We start from the raw sequence: 15,884 nt of genomic DNA on the forward strand, positions 1-15,884 counted from the left end.
CCCGAGCCCCTATAGGTCAGTTTGTGGCAGATGCTCTGGGGCATCATCTTTCAAGTGAACCTGCTTCCCACATACTTGGGCCAGGACAGGCATGAGGAAAGTCCCCTCCCCAGAACTGCTAAAAGCAAATGAACTCCTGTTCAGTATTTATGAAAACTTCCTGGCTTTTTCTTCCTGAATTGAAATGCAAATTTTATCAAGGAACTGACATGAGAACGGTTTTATTTAAATCATTGACACTTGTGCAGTACTCAATATCAGGACTTTGAAATGCTTTAGACAAAAAGTTTCCCTTTAAACAGATTAAAAAACCGAGTCTTAGTTGGCAGAAGCTAGTGCTTGTATCACACAGCTAATGGGAGGTAGAATCCGAAAATCTGCTTCCAAGTGCCACCTGTACCTGACAACGCCAAAGTGTTTATTTTTGTGTTGCACAAGTGTAAGAACCATAAAATCTAGATTAACTTTGTAACAATAATTTAAAAGGTAGAAAAGGGTCCCATATTACAGAAATTTTTAAATTGACTATTTTACCATTTATATTAATACAATAAATGAAGAAAACTGACAGAACAGGCCAGTGGTCAGCCAACACACAACACAATGTGTTAACAAACGTGGCCAAAGGATCGGTGTGTGTCATGCATTACCTTCCACGTAACATCTTTTTTGGAGGGGGAGGGAACATAAAGGCAGATTGATTCAAACTAGCCCTATTAAATATATCTATTAAGTCCATACTTTCTTCTGAAATTAATATTTGAGTGGAACATGTATTAATTATTCACAGAACACTAGCTTTCTACTGAAGTTTAAGAATCCAGTAGATGATGTTCACATTTAGGCAAATCCTAGGAGCAATTGCACTGAACAATATTCACTCAATCAATTATGAACTGCAAAATAATACTGGGTAACTATTTCAAAGTATGAACTACAGGGCTTCCCTGGTGGCGCAGTGGTTGAGAGTCCGCCTGCCGATGCAGGGGACACGGGTTCGTGCCCCGGTCCGGATCTCACATGCCGCGGAGCGGCTGGGCCCGTGAGCCATGGCCGCTGGGCCTGCGCGTCCGGAGCCTGTGCTCCACAACGGGGGAGGCCACAGCAGTGAGATGCCCGCGTATCGCAAAGAAAGAAAGGAAAAGAGGAAAAAAAAAAAAAAAAAGTATGAACTACAGATATGATATAAAAAAAATATAGCAGAACAACTTTCTAACTTGAAAGTAAAGTACAAATGGTTAGGTCAACAGTACCTACTTACACACAAATTAAACAAAATCAGAATAAACACTCAACTTTTAGGAGAAGCAATTTCAGTCCTGGTTTTACCACTCAATAGGAGAAAGATCTTACGTGGGTCCTTTCATTCAAGGATAATTTGAAAACCAATTTACGAAGTTAATATCTTGGATCCCAGCTAGGAAAACTCTTCAAGGATCTTTCATACTAACTTGAAGTTGAGGGACATACAATTTGAGAAATTAAATGATACCGCCCCTCAGGCACACCCAGGTTGCCCACAGTGAGTCCGGATCACACTTCAGTTCCTAATGACCTAAGAGTCTCCTTTCTCCACATCTCTTATCCCGTGATACTCAACGTGGGCTACAGAACACAGAACCAGCCTGTGTTCTCTGTGGCACCACCTGGCTGATACTGATACCTAAGTGTGCACAGGATTGAGTTCAAGAGCTCTTCAATTCATCAAAGGAAAGAAAGAATAAAAACGACACCCTTAGTTTACACAGGCTTAACCTACTTTGATCACCTAGTAAACCTTGAATTGGCTGTTAGTGGTAAACAGAAAACTTTTGTATTTGGTGTAGAAACCAACAAATGTAGGTTAAATCAAGCCTTCACCCTGACAGTACAAACTATGTTTATTTGTGTGTAAAGTGCCAGTTTTATATACAAATCATAAGTAAACTTTAAAATCTGCTTTAAAATCTGAAGCAGTGTGTCTGATGTCTTCCTACTGCCTCGTGGTAGTAACTATCTAATCCTGCTGGATCAAACTCACTTGACTCCCCACACTTTGAGGCCAAGGAAGGTGCTGTTAAGAGCCAGGGTGAAGTCGCGTACAGCCAGCCAGCCTGCTTGCAAACGCCAAACATGGACAAGATCTTTCGTAAGAATCCGAGTAGCTTCTGTCTACGCTTTCAATCTAGGTGACCCCACTAGCATTAACAGGATTGATTTTGAGGTAGCTACACAGTTTTAAACATGCCATTAATGAACTTTATGGGCGATTTATGGTGTAGCTGGTTAATACAGTTCAAGTAGCTGATTTTCTTCTCTTTTGATGAGAAGGAAAAGAAGAAAAATCAGCAAACTAAGAGCACATCTTCAGTTCACTTAGAAGTCAGCATCCAAGGTAAAGGAATTCTCTGTCGGACTGGACATCACTCCCATCCTCTGATACTCGCCTACTCTCTTCTCAAAGAAGTTAGTCTTCCCTTCCAGTGAAATATTCTCCATAAAGTCAAATGGATTTTCTACTCTGAAAACCTGAAAAGGTTCAGAGCAAAACATAAATACGGAACACCAGTTTCAGAAAGAACCAGAGGGCTACCCACAATACTTTACCTTGCTAAAACCCAGCTCCAGCATAAGTCTGTCTGCCACGAATTCGATGTACTGCTTCATCAAAGTGCAATTCATTCCAATGAGCTTCACTGGCAGGGCCTCCGTGAGGAACTCCTAGGGACCAGAACACAGCTTCTCAATTAAACAGAAGTATCAAGAGGTCTTCTAGCAAGCACGAGGCCTCCACGCGCCACCCACCTGTTCTATCCTAACTGCATTGACGATGATATCTTTAACTCTCTGCTCCGAAGGTTTGTGTAGCAGGTGTTTGAACATCAGGCAGGCAAAGTCACAGTGTAAACCCTAGAAGAAAAGGTTTAAGGTCACTATCAAACCAGCAGACTTCTAGCATTAACGTGGAATAGGAAACTGCTTTATGCTGGTCTGTATTCTCCTTATACATCTTGCGTGGCCAGACTAAGAAGGGAAGATGTGGAAGGGAAGATGACTCAGCTGCTGTGTCACCTAGGCAGGCTCGGTCCCACCCAGGGGCCTTAGGGCTGCCCCCTAGAGGACAGCAGGCCAGGTCTGGTCCTCGCTGCTCTGTGTGGTGGCAAAGGACTGGGCAGAACTTGCACTCAGAGCATTCTTTCTAGAGCCCTGAGCTCTACTGTCGCCACTATTCCCAGCAGGAAAGGCAAAACTCTGACTAGGCTAGTTAGTTTTTAGATTTAAAACCTAATGTCTGGGAAATCGGGAATGCAATTTCGAGTGAATCAAGTCTGCAAGTCTTAGTGCATTAAATCCCAGGGCTGGGCTTCCCTGGTGGCGCAGTGGTTAAGAATCCACCTGCCAACGCAGGGGACACAGGCTCGAGCCCTGGTCTGGGAAGATCCCACACGCTGCAGAGCAGCTAAGCCCGTGTGCCACAACTACTTAGCCTGCGCTCTAGAGCCCGGGAGCCACACTAAAGCCCGCGCGCCTAGAGCCCGTGCTCCGCAACAAGAGAAGCCACCACAGTGAGAAGCCCGCGCACCGCAACGAAGAGTAGCCCCCGCTCGCCGCAACTAGAGAAAGCCTGCATGCAGCAATGAAGACCCAATGCAGCCAAAAATAAATAAATTAAATTTAAAAAAAAATCCCATTGCTGGTGGGACTTAACACTGGAACATCTGGGCACCTTCACTTTTCCTTCTGCACTTTAATCCAAGTGCATTCAAAGACATATACTGGATCAGAATAGATTCACTGAGACGCTCACCAACTAACTTTGAAGTACAATAGGATCACACAGAAGACCAGGTAGAAATAATAAAACTTCCCTTAAAAAAAAATCCCATCACCTATAGAGCAATACCTATGTATATTGAGAATATGAGTAAAATAATTTCAGCAAATTATCTAAAGTATTTCTTTCTCTGCCAAGCATGTATATGGTTGAAGCCACTTGTTCAATGTGCATTTAAGGCAATCTGACATCTGGGGTTCCCTCCAGTGAACACAGGGTTGTAGGTGTTTGGGGTGCAGGTCAGCCTGTCATCTGAACTAGACTCACCTCGTCTCTGCTAATAAGTTCATTGGAAAATGTGAGGCCGGGCATCAGTCCTCGTTTTTTGAGCCAGAATATCGATGCAAAAGAACCAGAAAAGAAGATTCCTTCCACTGCAGCAAAGGCTACGACACGTTCTCCTAGAGTTAACGCCAAAATATTTCTAGTGAGTATCTGTTTGTGTTCATAGGAACAAACCAGTAACATCACTTAGAAAACGAAGCTCAGGGGTAAGGAGGGCCAAGGTATCCTTACCATACGTAGCCTCTTTGTCCCCAATCCAGCACAAGGCCCAATCTGCCTTCTTCTTTACACAAGGCATTGTCTCAATGGCGTTGAAGAGAAATTCCCTGTAGGCACACAGAGCATCAACAATTCCAGCAGAGACCTCCTATCCTAAGCTTCTGGGTAAGAGCATTGGGACCAAGGCCAATTTGGGATTCAAACTGAAATGTTTTCTTTTTACTTGTTTGCTTTTTCCTCCAGTGTTTTCAAAAATCTCAACATTCATTTGGTTTATGTTAATACAAATTTAGGCATCCATTCGTTCACACTGAGCCCCAAGATCTACTAACATGAAAACTCAGTCTATTATACCAAGAGCATTTATTGGCTTAATTATTTCAAGCCCAGGTCATGACAAGGTTCAAAGGCCCTACCTTTAACTTTGAAGAACTATAAAATCTTAACTGCTAGGACTGTTTAAGCTATGCTGACCATTATCTCCCTAAATAGATGCCCACACTCTTATCATTGTGCTAATTAGTTGGGCCACAAATGCCACAAGTATATAATAAAGCAATTAAAGCCAATAAACTAAACAACCTGAGATTGCTTTCAGCTATAATTCTATGCTACAATGTTGATCCCAGGCCAGAAAAGCAAATCGATTGGCCCTACACTTACCTGGTCTTATTACTCTCTTCCTCCCCATTCCCACCTTGGGAGTCTACAGATTCCCCAGTCCAGCCTTGTCCTTCCCAGATGACCTTGTTTTCTGAAGCCAAGGTCATCAGGCCATTGGGTTCCTTTCATTCTCTTTCCATGTCAACCTGGGTCTCGCCTCTCCCTGGCTTTCAAAACTCAACCACCAGGCCGTCCTGATCCTACCTGTTCTGGTAATGTATCCCCATCATGCCCCTACCTTTACTTTCTTTGTTCATTTCTGTCTACAAACATGTTCAAATCTTTTTACCCCCAATGAATCGCCTCAATCCTGCTAGGCTTGCAAGTCACTACTCATTTTCCCTCTTCACTTTCTTCCAAGTCATCTACAAGAGGCTACTCTTCAGCTTCACCACTTCTGTTCTACACAGGCTCTTGTCCTGAAGCTGACCTTAGTATCTAGACTACTCAAACGCCCATTTCTAACTCTCCCATCCTTTCCAGTCAATCTTGAAAATGTGAAATAGGCCCGAGGCTACCTATATTTCTCCTCTATTATCCTCCAATATAAACTATAATTTCAGGCAAACAGCTGTGTGCCTAAATTAATCTCATGGTTCACAGCTGCCTCTGCACTATCATGTAATTCCTCTACTTATACTCCTAGGTCTTATTTTCTATATTATGTTACAGCCCCTTACGAGCCAAGTTTTATGTTTTACTTTGCATTCTCCACCCTTTCCACCCTGCCCCAGGCTCAAGTTGTAGGTTGACAGATTTGCCAGACGTGAAAACTATCAGACCTAGGTTTTAGGGCATCAGACACAGCCTCTAGGGATGTTTTTTAGAAGGCATTAGGTTGGACGTTCAGCACTATATTTCCACCTCTAGAAAATGGAGTAACCTCATAACTTTGTTTTTAAGTGACTGGCTAGTAAAGTGAATTTAGGCCTCTTCTTCAGAGCAGACAGGACCATGGGTGCTAGGAATTTCTTTGACTTGGTCATTTTAGAGTCATTCTTCTATCCCTGTACGATCTCAAAAAGTAACAATTGGTAATCCTAAATATGTTGGCATATCACCACTCAAATACTCACCTTTCTTTGGAATCTTTAATGTAAGTGTCAATGAGGAGACTATACATTTCAGAATGTATGTTTTCCATGGCAATTTGGAAGCCATAGAAACAACGGGCTTCCGTAATCTGAACTTCTTGGCTAAACCGCTCCACCTAGTGGTAAAACACAAAGGTCAGTTTAAGGAAAATCTACCAGCAGCAACTCAAGTCAATGAACACTGGTTGCGTCATACTTCCTCTTTTGTATCATCATAAGGTAGAAATAGCAATTCATTCTTTTTAATTCATCGCAAGGAGGATGCACTCAACAAGACATATATGCAACCAAATTATTAAAACAGCAAAGCCACAAAAAGGAGAGCAAATAGATAGCTACCAGGGCTGTAGATCTATTACTACCACTGAACATCGTCTTTGAGCTTCTCTACAGTTGGGGGAAAAAATACCGTAAGGACGAAATAACTGCAAAGTATATTATAGAACAGGAAATGCCATGGAATATAAATACTAGCTTACAGATATATACACATTCAGTGTGGAAAAATTTAAAAGACGAAAAAAGAAAATTATTAGTTCTCTTAAGTCTTGAAATGCATAAAAGTAGACTTTATTTTTGGAAACTCACCAAGTTTTCATTTACTATGCCATCACTTGCTGCAAAGAAAGCCAGAACATGCGAAATGAAATATCTCTCCTCAGGCTTCAGGGCTTCCCAGTGCTGAATGTCCTTGGAAAGGTCCACCTGGAGTACAGAAGTTCACAAGGGGTTCAAACGTGCAGGACCTCACACATATGCGTAATTCTTCAACTTTAAGTGTACTAGTATCGCTTGATTAATATACCCCTCACGCACTTTGCCAGGGAGAACATCTAATATCCTCCCTCTGTGGGCAAGCATTCCCAAGAGGAACACGAGGAAAGCAAAGCACATTTCAGACAAGTTATAACCGGCACTGCAGGGGTCTTCCTCTAGAGTTAGGGGCAATGCTTCCAACTGCCTTTTAAGTCTCCTAGCTCCTGAATCCGATTACCTCCTCAGCTGTCCAAAAGGAAGCCTCAGCTTTCTTATACATCTGCCAGATATCATGGTATTCGATAGGAAAGATGACAAAGCGGCGGGGGTTTTCTTTCAGAAGTGGTTCCTCCTCCACACTGGGGGCAGATAGCTTAGGGTTCTGCTGGGGGAGAAAGGATGGCAAATGTTAAGTATAGGGCGAACCACGAAACTGCCTTTTTTTTTTAAGCAAAGTATGTCCAATTATCGGGAATTTCATGCGGTTTAATGTATGTCGCTTGTCACACATGGGTTCTGTACATAACAGAGCAGGACTATAGTAGAGACATAATGGGAAAATGTCCAGATGTGTAAAGTAGTAAATGATCGGGAAGAGACTTTGGCGGGAAAGCAGCGCGGGCCCGGGAGGGGGTAGGGTTTGCGAGGAGACAATGAGGCTTTGGCGCCAAGAGCAGGCTCCTCCTGCACCGCCTGCCTGCAGCGCCCCCTCGCCGGGCGCCCCCAGCCCGCCTACTCACTGGCTCGGCGGGCTCCTGGAAGATCCTCCTCGCGGTCTTGCTGGCCAGCACGCGGGTCCCGCTGAGGGACGGGGGCTGCAGGGAGACGCGTGGTGAGAGGCCTGCCCGCGTCCTTCAGGACCCCGCCGCCCTGTCCCGCCCCTCGCCCCTGCGCGCTCACAGTGTTCTCCTTGTCCGCCAGGCTGAGCCCCTTCATGGGCGAGAGCTGGAGGGGATGCTGCTGCTGCGGGTCAGCGATGGTGGCGAGAGGGACACGGACGGAGAGCATGGCTGCGTACGACTCGTCAAGATGGGGCTGCGCGCAGGTACTGGAAGCCCCTTCCCCGCGGCGCCGGAAATTTAAAGCATCCCTCACGGGAGAGCGCCGTGGGCGTGGCCGTTTCCCATTGGATGGATGCCGGCCGCTGGCCACGCCTCCCGCAGCAGATTCCGGAGCCGCGCGCGGACGCCGGTTGCCCTGCTCTCCTGGGCGCCTCGGGACCTACCCCTCTCAGACCTCTGTGGGCCGCAGGCTGGGCTGGGGGCGTCACCGCCCATATCCCTGAGAGCCCCAAAGGACAAAGTCTGCAGGCCCTGCGCGCTCCGGTGGCCCTGGCGCGCGCGGGCACTCGCTCGTACCGGAAAGGTTTGGGATTGAATGAAGCAACGCGATTGGAGCCCGCCCGCCGGAGAGCGGGAGAGGATTCCCCACCCCGCCGAGCCCCACCTCTCTGAAAACGTCTCTTGAACCCGTTTCGCGGTTCCGGGTAATGGTTTTGCAAATGAGGTTGGTGCAAATGCCAGTACAAAGCCCCTGGCTGCGAGGGAACGTGGCTGCGGCGACTTAGATACGTGTAGCTGGGCGGGGGTGCAAGCAGGGTCCCTGAGGTCGGGCAAATGTGTGGGGTGGTCGGTGGTGAACGTACCGTCCAAACGGTTAGGGGCGCGGACTGCTGAGTCACTAGGACACGTCATCTGACAAAGATTTGGTGCCCTCGTCGGTAAACTGGGCCTCGTAGCCATACCTGACCTGTGGGATTACTAATAAAATGAAAGGATTAAATGAGATAATTCACGTAAAATGCGAACTTTCAAACTTTCAAGTTAATAACAGAGAGAGGGCCTTTGGTGCAGTTTCCCCCTGAAATCGTGTCTGCTGTCGGACTCCTGTCCTCTATGTCGACATTGTTTTAAAAATTGCAAACTGGGCAAATGTCGACATTGTTTTAAAAATTGCAAACTGAGCAAAAATTCCTGAGAAAAAGTTCAGAGAATGATTGAAGAACTAGGAATTCATTTACTGCTTATTGGGCATCAAAGAGCCTAAAGGGGGGGGGTTGAAAACCTCCATTCGGATGAGGGTGGAGACATGAACTTAGTAACAGTTCTCATTTTACTTCGTACGCGGTCTTTCAGATTTGCCAGAGACTTCTGCTCTGCATCTGGCAAAACGCCAAAAATGATTGAAGAGAAAGAAGTGTTAAGATCCAGGAAAAAAAAAGATTAACCAGGAAAAGCTCCAACAGCTGTACACAGTCAGGGCTGTCTCTGAGTGAGACTGGACTTTTTACAATGTCTTTTCTATATAATACTTTAAAGAGGTGGGGGGTAGAGAAGATACCCTCCCCACAGAGGTCTATTTCTCTTAAAGTACTGTGTTTAAAGTATCCTCTAGCCTCAGAAGAAAGATCAATGACCATCACATCTCTTAGACAAAGCAACAACTAAAACTTTAGTCTGTCATTTGTTTTAAAGCAACTCGCAGACATTGTCAATTTCCCCGTCAGCATGCACCTCCAGAAAATGGATACTTTTATTGAAGACGTGATAATGGCTTTATCAGCCATAAAACTAACAAAACTATCAGTGATTCCTTGGTATCCGCTAATACCTAATAAACATCCAGTTTCGGGTAATCAATATCCGACGTACTCCTTTTGGTTGCTGTCCCAGGCACCGTGTACTTTTCAGCTCCTGCTATACTCTTTATGTACAGGAACTGTAAAGTATAACTCTGTGAGCTAGCCAGAAGCTATTACTTCATTTTCGGTTGAACTGCCACGAGGCGGGGGGGGGGGGGGGGGAAGCCACCATCCTCCCCCTCACCGCCTCCCACCTCTGAGTCATTCGGGCATGTCCCGTCCTCCCCCTACATCGGGTTTTTACTTCACAAAGGAGGAAGCAGGGGCAGAAGTCTACGTGGTTCTGCCGAGCGGTCACGCCGGGAGGAGACAGCCAGGTCGGGGTTCTGGTCTGCAGTTCCCCCTCTCTTTGCCTGGGTACCTGAGACGCAAAGGGCCCGGGCGGACCAGGCGGACCAGTCCGGGGGAGGGAGGACCCTCCCCGCAGCGGCCTAGCGCCAAGCCCTGGGATCCGCCTGCGATCTTCTCCTTTTCCTTTCGGCGCGCGTTTTGACAGCTACTCCGCTACTGGTCCGCGAGACAGAGACTCCGCCCCCAACTTCAGAGAGGCTGCGCTCTTCCAAGGCTGTGGGATCCTACGCCGAGCCACCGCAAGCTCCGCCACCGCAAGCTCCGCCCCCGCTTCCGCAGCCCGCGCTCCGGCCGCCACGCCCCCAGCAGTCGCACTTTTACCGTCTCGCGAGGGTGTGTGCGGTGGCCTCTACGGGGCCCCTCACCCCACACCAGGCGGCGTCACTGAGGCCCGGGGAGCCCAAGTGATTTTTCCCAAAGCCACTCATCCCTCTATATACCTGACATCGTGCTGGGGACTGTCACAATAATACTAATGATAACTCCACAGCCACTGGGCAACTGGACCACTGGACCAGGTTCTCTCCCAACGTTTTATTAAGAATATTTTCAACATACAGAAAAATGGAAAGAAGTCTACAGTGTTCACCCACCACCTAGGATTCAACGGTTGTTTCCCTTCCGCCATATTTGCTTTATCCCTCTTTACGGGTGTGTGAGGCTTTTGTTTTTTCTGGATCTTTTTTTTTAAATAAATTTATTTGATTTATTTATTTTTTATTTTTGGTTGCGTTGGGTGTTCGTTGCTGCATGCGGGCTTCTCATTGCCGTGGCTTCTCTTGTTGCAGAGCACGGGCTCTAGATCGCGGGCTCGGTAGTTCTGACTCACGGGCTCAGTTGCTCCGTGGCATGTGGGATCTTCCCGGATCAGGGCTCGAACTCATGTCGCCTGCATTGGCAGGCGAATTCTTAACCACTGCACCACCAGGGAAGCCCTTTTCTGGATCATTTGAACCTGGGTTGTAGATATGACACTTCACCCCGAGATATTGCAGTGTATTGCACAAGTAGCTCCTAAAAATAAGGACATTCTCTAACATAACCACAGTACCATATTCAGACCTAAGAAAACTAACATTATTTCTCTAATATCACTTAATATCTCGTCCATAATCAAATCTCCCCTGTCATTTCAAATATGGCTTTTAATTTGGTTTGTTCATTTTTGATGCAGGATCCTATTAAACGCATGCATTACATTTGGTTATTGTGCCTTTTTAGTCTCTTATTTTTTTAATACAGTTCTTGAATTTGTCACAGTTTTATTTGCCTTGGGGCATTCTTTTTTTTGGCTGCGTTGGGTCTTCGTTGCTGTGCAGGCTTTCTCTAGTTGCGGCGAGCAGGGGCTACTCTTCATTGTGGTGCGCCAGCTTCTCATCGCGGTGGCTTCTCTTGCTGCGGAGCACAGGATCTAGGCTCTTGGGCTTCAGTAGTTGTAGCTCACAGGCTCAGTAGTTGTGACTTGCGAGCTCTAGAGCACAGCCTCAGTAGTTGTGGTGCGCGGGCTTAGTTGCTCTGTGGCATGTGGGATCTTCCCGGACCAGGGATCAAACCCATGTCCCCTACATTGGCAGACGGATTCTTAACCACTGCGCCACCAGGGAAGTCCTTTTTTAGTCTCTTTTAATTCAAACAACTACTCCATTTTTTCCCCCATGAGGTTGACTTTTCAAAGTTCAGGCCAGTTTTCTTGTAGAATGTCCCACATTCTACATTTGCCTAATGTGTCTTCACAGTGTCACTTAATTTGTTCTGTTAATCCCTGTTTTTACTGTAAACTGAAAGTTAGATCTAAAGGCTTTATTAGATTTAGCTTATCTTTTTTTTGTACATAAGCTAAAAACTACCATTTGAACCATTTTCAAGCATGCAGTTCAGTCGTATTAAGCACATATACAGCCTTATGCAACCATCACCACCATCCGTCTCCAGAACTTTTATCATCCCATTAAACACTAGTTCCCCATTCCTCCCTCCCATCAACTTCTTGTAAAAACCATTCTACTTTCTGTCTATGTGAATCTGAGTACCTCGTACAAGTGCGATCTTACATTATTTGTCCTTTTGTGTCTGACTTTTTTCACATAGCATAATGTCTTCAGCATTCATCCATGTTGTAGCTTGTGTCAGAATTTCATTCCTTTTTAAGGCTGGATAATATTCCACTGTGTGGATATCCCACAGTTTGTTTATAAGATTTCCTTTCTGCAATCCGTCAGCCCCTTCCCTCCATGGAGTTCTTTTGTTTCCCAACTACTAGGAAGCAAGGTCAACCCTCCTCTGAACTGAGCTACTCCCTGTGTGACTCCAGAGCACCTCCTTCTTCTTTCTGAACTTGACATTCCACTTTCAGACCTTCAGGATGCTCAGAGTTCTCCGTTAAGGAAAAAGGGTGCAGGTTCTAGACCCAGGCTGCCTGCATGTGCATCCCAGCTTACCCACTGGCTAATTTCCCCAGTTGTAAAACAGGCATAATAACAGCATCTAGAACCTACTTCATAGGGTGGTTGTGAGGATTAAATCGAGTTATTACGTGTAAAATACTCATGAAAGTTCCTGGAACATCGAAAGCAACGGGTAAATATTAGTTGCCATTATAATTTGTCCAACCAGCCCTCTGTAACACGTATGCAGGCCATCTCCAGTTTTTCACTATTATAAACAATGCTGCGGGAATTCCATGGCGGTCCAATGGTTAGGACTCCACGCTCTTACTGCCAACGGCTGGGGTTCAATCCCCAGTCGGGGAACTAAGATCCCACAAGCCGCGCGGTGCAGCCGAACAGACAAACCAAAAACAGTGCTGCAATGGACATCTCTGTGTTTCCTAGAAGCAGAGTTACTGGGTCCAAAGGTGTAAACATTTAGAACTTGGATAGGTACCATCAAGTTGCGTGTTAGAATGCTGGCCAGTCTCCACTCTCGCTGGCAGTGTCTAGGAGTGGCCCTTTCTCTGTATCCTGGCCGTTAATCTTTATGGATGGAAGCTCACACTTCCTTGCCTTAATCTGAATGTATGTGATTATTAGTGAGATTGAATATGGACATATGGACATTTATAGTTCTTCTCTGAATTTCCTGATATTGATCTATGTATTGATTGAGCTATTTATTTTCATAGTCATTTTTAAGAGCTCTATACGTTTTGGATGGTACCTCTTTTTCTATTATACATGTTGCAGTTATGTTTCCTGGTTTTTCATTTGTGTCTTTTTTCTGTCTTTTTTTTTTTTTAGATTATAACTTTTTATTTTGAAAGAGTTTAAGACACACAAGAAGTTGCAAAATTAGTACAGAGAGTTCCGGTGAACCTTTCACCAAGGTTCCCTTCGTAACTTACACAACCGTGTGCATTGTTTAAATCAGGAAGCTGACATTCATTCAATCCTATTAAGTTAATTATCAACCTTATTTGGATTTCACCAGTTCCTACCCATACTCGTGTGTGCGTGCGTGCGTGCGTGCGTGCGTGTGTGTGTGTGTGTATACACATGGTTCTTGGAAATACTATCACATATGTAGATTTGAGTTCATCACCAGAAGGAAACTCCCTGTGCTAGTCCTTAACACTTATACCCTCCCACGACCCTGACTCCTGGGAACCACCCGCCTGGTCTCCATTCCCACAATTTTGTCATTTAGAGAATATCATGTAAATGGAATCCCGGTGTGTACCCTTTGAGATTGGCTTTTTTTCACTCAACATAGTTCCCTTAAGATGACCCAGGTTGCCGAGTAGATCAGTAGTTTGTTCCTTTTCATTGCCGAGTGGTGTCCATGGTATGCATGTGCCACTTGGTGCAGGACATCTGAGTCTTCTCCAGATTTTGGCTAGGACGGATCAAGCTGTTAGGAATGTTTGCATACAGGTTTTGGTGTGAACATTCGTTTTTATTTCTCTAGGAAAAATACGCCAGGGTGTCATTGCTGCATCATGTGGCGAGGGGATATTTAACTTTACAAGAAACTGAAACTGTCTGGCAGAGTGGTTGTACCATTTGCATCCTCACCAGCGATGAACGAGAGCGCCAATCGCTCCCCTTCCTCGCAAACCTCTGGTATTATCAGTGTTTTGTTATTTTAGCCGTTCTAATAGGCGTTTAGCATTATCTTATCAGAGCTTTATTTTCCTTATGGCTAATGATATTGAACATCTTTTCATGTGCATTTATTTTCAGTCCTTGTCTCCTTCTCATGGCTGATTTCTAATTCAGTGGTTCTCGTCTAGGGGTGATTTGAACCCGCAGGGGACATCAGCAATGTCTGGGGACATTTTTGGTTCTTTTCTTCCTGTTGAGTTTAGAGAGGTGTTTTTTTTTTTCTATGTATGTCCTTCGTTGGATATATGGTTTGCAGATATTTTCTCCCAGTCTGTGGCTTGTTCATGTATCGTTTAATATCATTTATGGTGTCTATTACCATTCAGAAATTTACAAATTTTTCTGTGGTAGAACTGTTAAAGTTTTCCTTTTCGAAAGGTTTCTGGTTTTGCTGTCCTGCTCAAACACCATACAAAGATACATTTTCTCATATAACATTGATAGCTTATTTTTTATACTTGAATCTCTGATTTGCTGAATAAGGTTGAGACCAAGCTCTACTTTTTTTCTTTAATTGATAGCTAATTGTTCCAGTATCCTTATCGAATAATCCATTTATCCTTTCTATTCTAATTTTAAATATATCTTTATCCTTTAGAGTACAATACTAAATTTCCATATGTACATGGTCTATTTCTGGATTCTCAGTTATGTTTCACTGATCTATCACAGCGCTGCTCCATATTCTTCTCTTTTTTTGATTTATTTATTTAATTAATTTATTTTTGGCTGCATTGGGTCTTCGTTGCTGCGCGCGGGCTTCCACTAGTTGCAGGAGGCGGGGGGCTACTCTTCATTGTGGTGCGCGGGCTTCTCATTGAGGTGGCTTCTCTTGTTGCAGAGCAGGGGCTCTAGGCGTGTGGTCTTCAGTAGTTGTGGCATGCGGGCTCAGTAGTTGTGGCTCGTGGGCTCTAGAGCGCAGGCTCAGTAGTTGTGGCGCACGGGCTTAGTTGCTCCGCGGCATGTGGGATCTTCCTGGACCAGGGCTTGAACCCGTGTCCCCTGCATTGGCAGGCAGATTCTAAACCACTGCGCCAACCAGGGAAGACCCTGTCTAGGTGAATCTTACAATTTATTTGTCAAGTTCCAAATTAAAACCACTAATGGAATTTAAAAATTGTAATTGCATTGATTTTATAGATTATTTGGGGGAAGATAATACCTTAGTGCGTCTTCCTGTTCATAAACATAGTATACTCCTTCATTAAGGTTGTGTTCAATGACCACCAGTAGAGTTTTATAATATTCTTCTTGTAGGTTTTGCATATTTCTTGTAGGGTTTAATTCTCCGTATCTTTATAGCTTAGTTCATGGTCCTTCTTTCTGTCCTGAGGCCATTACAACCTGACTCCCACTTAGAGCTGTTGCAGTAGCTGGTCTCAGGGCCTGAGATGCCCTTTCTCGCAGCCTCTTTCATGGCTGACTCACTCTTCTCATTCAGATATCAGCCTCCTGTCACCTGCTCGGTCACGCTGTAACACACCACCCTATTTCAATGTTTTACACAGTACTTGTCAGTCTCTGAATTTTTTCCTTTTAAAATGTAAGCTCACGAGAGCCAGGACCCAGTGAGCTGTGTTTACTGCTGCATCCCCAGCGCGGGATCCCAGTATGTTCTTGATAAATATTCATTGAATGAATGACAGGAGAGTGAATCAAGTGAGTCTATGATCTGGGCTTCACTTCACTCTCTTTACCCAGCAGTATCTGTTGATGTTTGACACACATTTTTACAATAAATTTTAATATTTTCCCAGATCACAGAGTGTTTTTATAAGTTGAATTTAATCAAAAACTCTTTTGACATCTGCCAATAAAATGGTATGACTTTTCTCCATAAATTTATTGATGCAGTTGCTTCATTGCATCCTGGAATGATATTAATGATAATAGCCAACTCATACACAGCATTTACTATACACCAGGACTGTCCTAAGCACGTTAAAAATATATTTATTTCT

The 15,884-nt window shown here is 44.7% G+C and overlaps 1 protein-coding gene across 1 annotated transcript; it reads right to left on the bottom strand.

Annotated features, from left to right (window-relative positions):
• Positions 1–353: 353 nt before the first annotated feature.
• Positions 354–7,372, bottom strand: RRM2 (ribonucleotide reductase regulatory subunit M2). The gene is made up of 8 exons (XM_079941332.1): positions 7,070–7,372; positions 6,664–6,780; positions 6,058–6,191; positions 4,331–4,425; positions 4,082–4,215; positions 2,785–2,889; positions 2,587–2,700; positions 354–2,508 (listed from the first exon to the last, which is right to left on the bottom strand). Exons 1-8 carry the CDS (start codon positions 7,109–7,111, stop codon positions 2,356–2,358), a joined length of 894 nt encoding a protein of 297 aa, XP_079797458.1. The 5' UTR covers positions 7,112–7,372; the 3' UTR covers positions 354–2,355.
• Positions 7,373–15,884: the final 8,512 nt, after the last annotated feature.

Source organism: Stenella coeruleoalba (assembly GCF_951394435.1).
Source record: "Stenella coeruleoalba genome assembly, chromosome: 13".
In the NCBI taxonomy this organism is placed as follows: Eukaryota; Metazoa; Chordata; class Mammalia; order Artiodactyla; family Delphinidae; genus Stenella; species Stenella coeruleoalba.

Coding starts and splice junctions, on each gene's coding strand:
- RRM2 (XM_079941332.1), bottom strand. CDS start 7,111: ATGTATAAGAAAGCTGAGGCTTCCTTTTGGACAGCTGAGGAG. Junction 6,781..7,069: donor CCTTTTGGACAGCTGAGGAG/GTAATCGGATTC, acceptor TCTGTACTCCAG/GTGGACCTTTCCAAGGACAT. Junction 6,192..6,663: donor GCATAGTAAATGAAAACTTG/GTGAGTTTCCAA, acceptor TTTTACCACTAG/GTGGAGCGGTTTAGCCAAGA.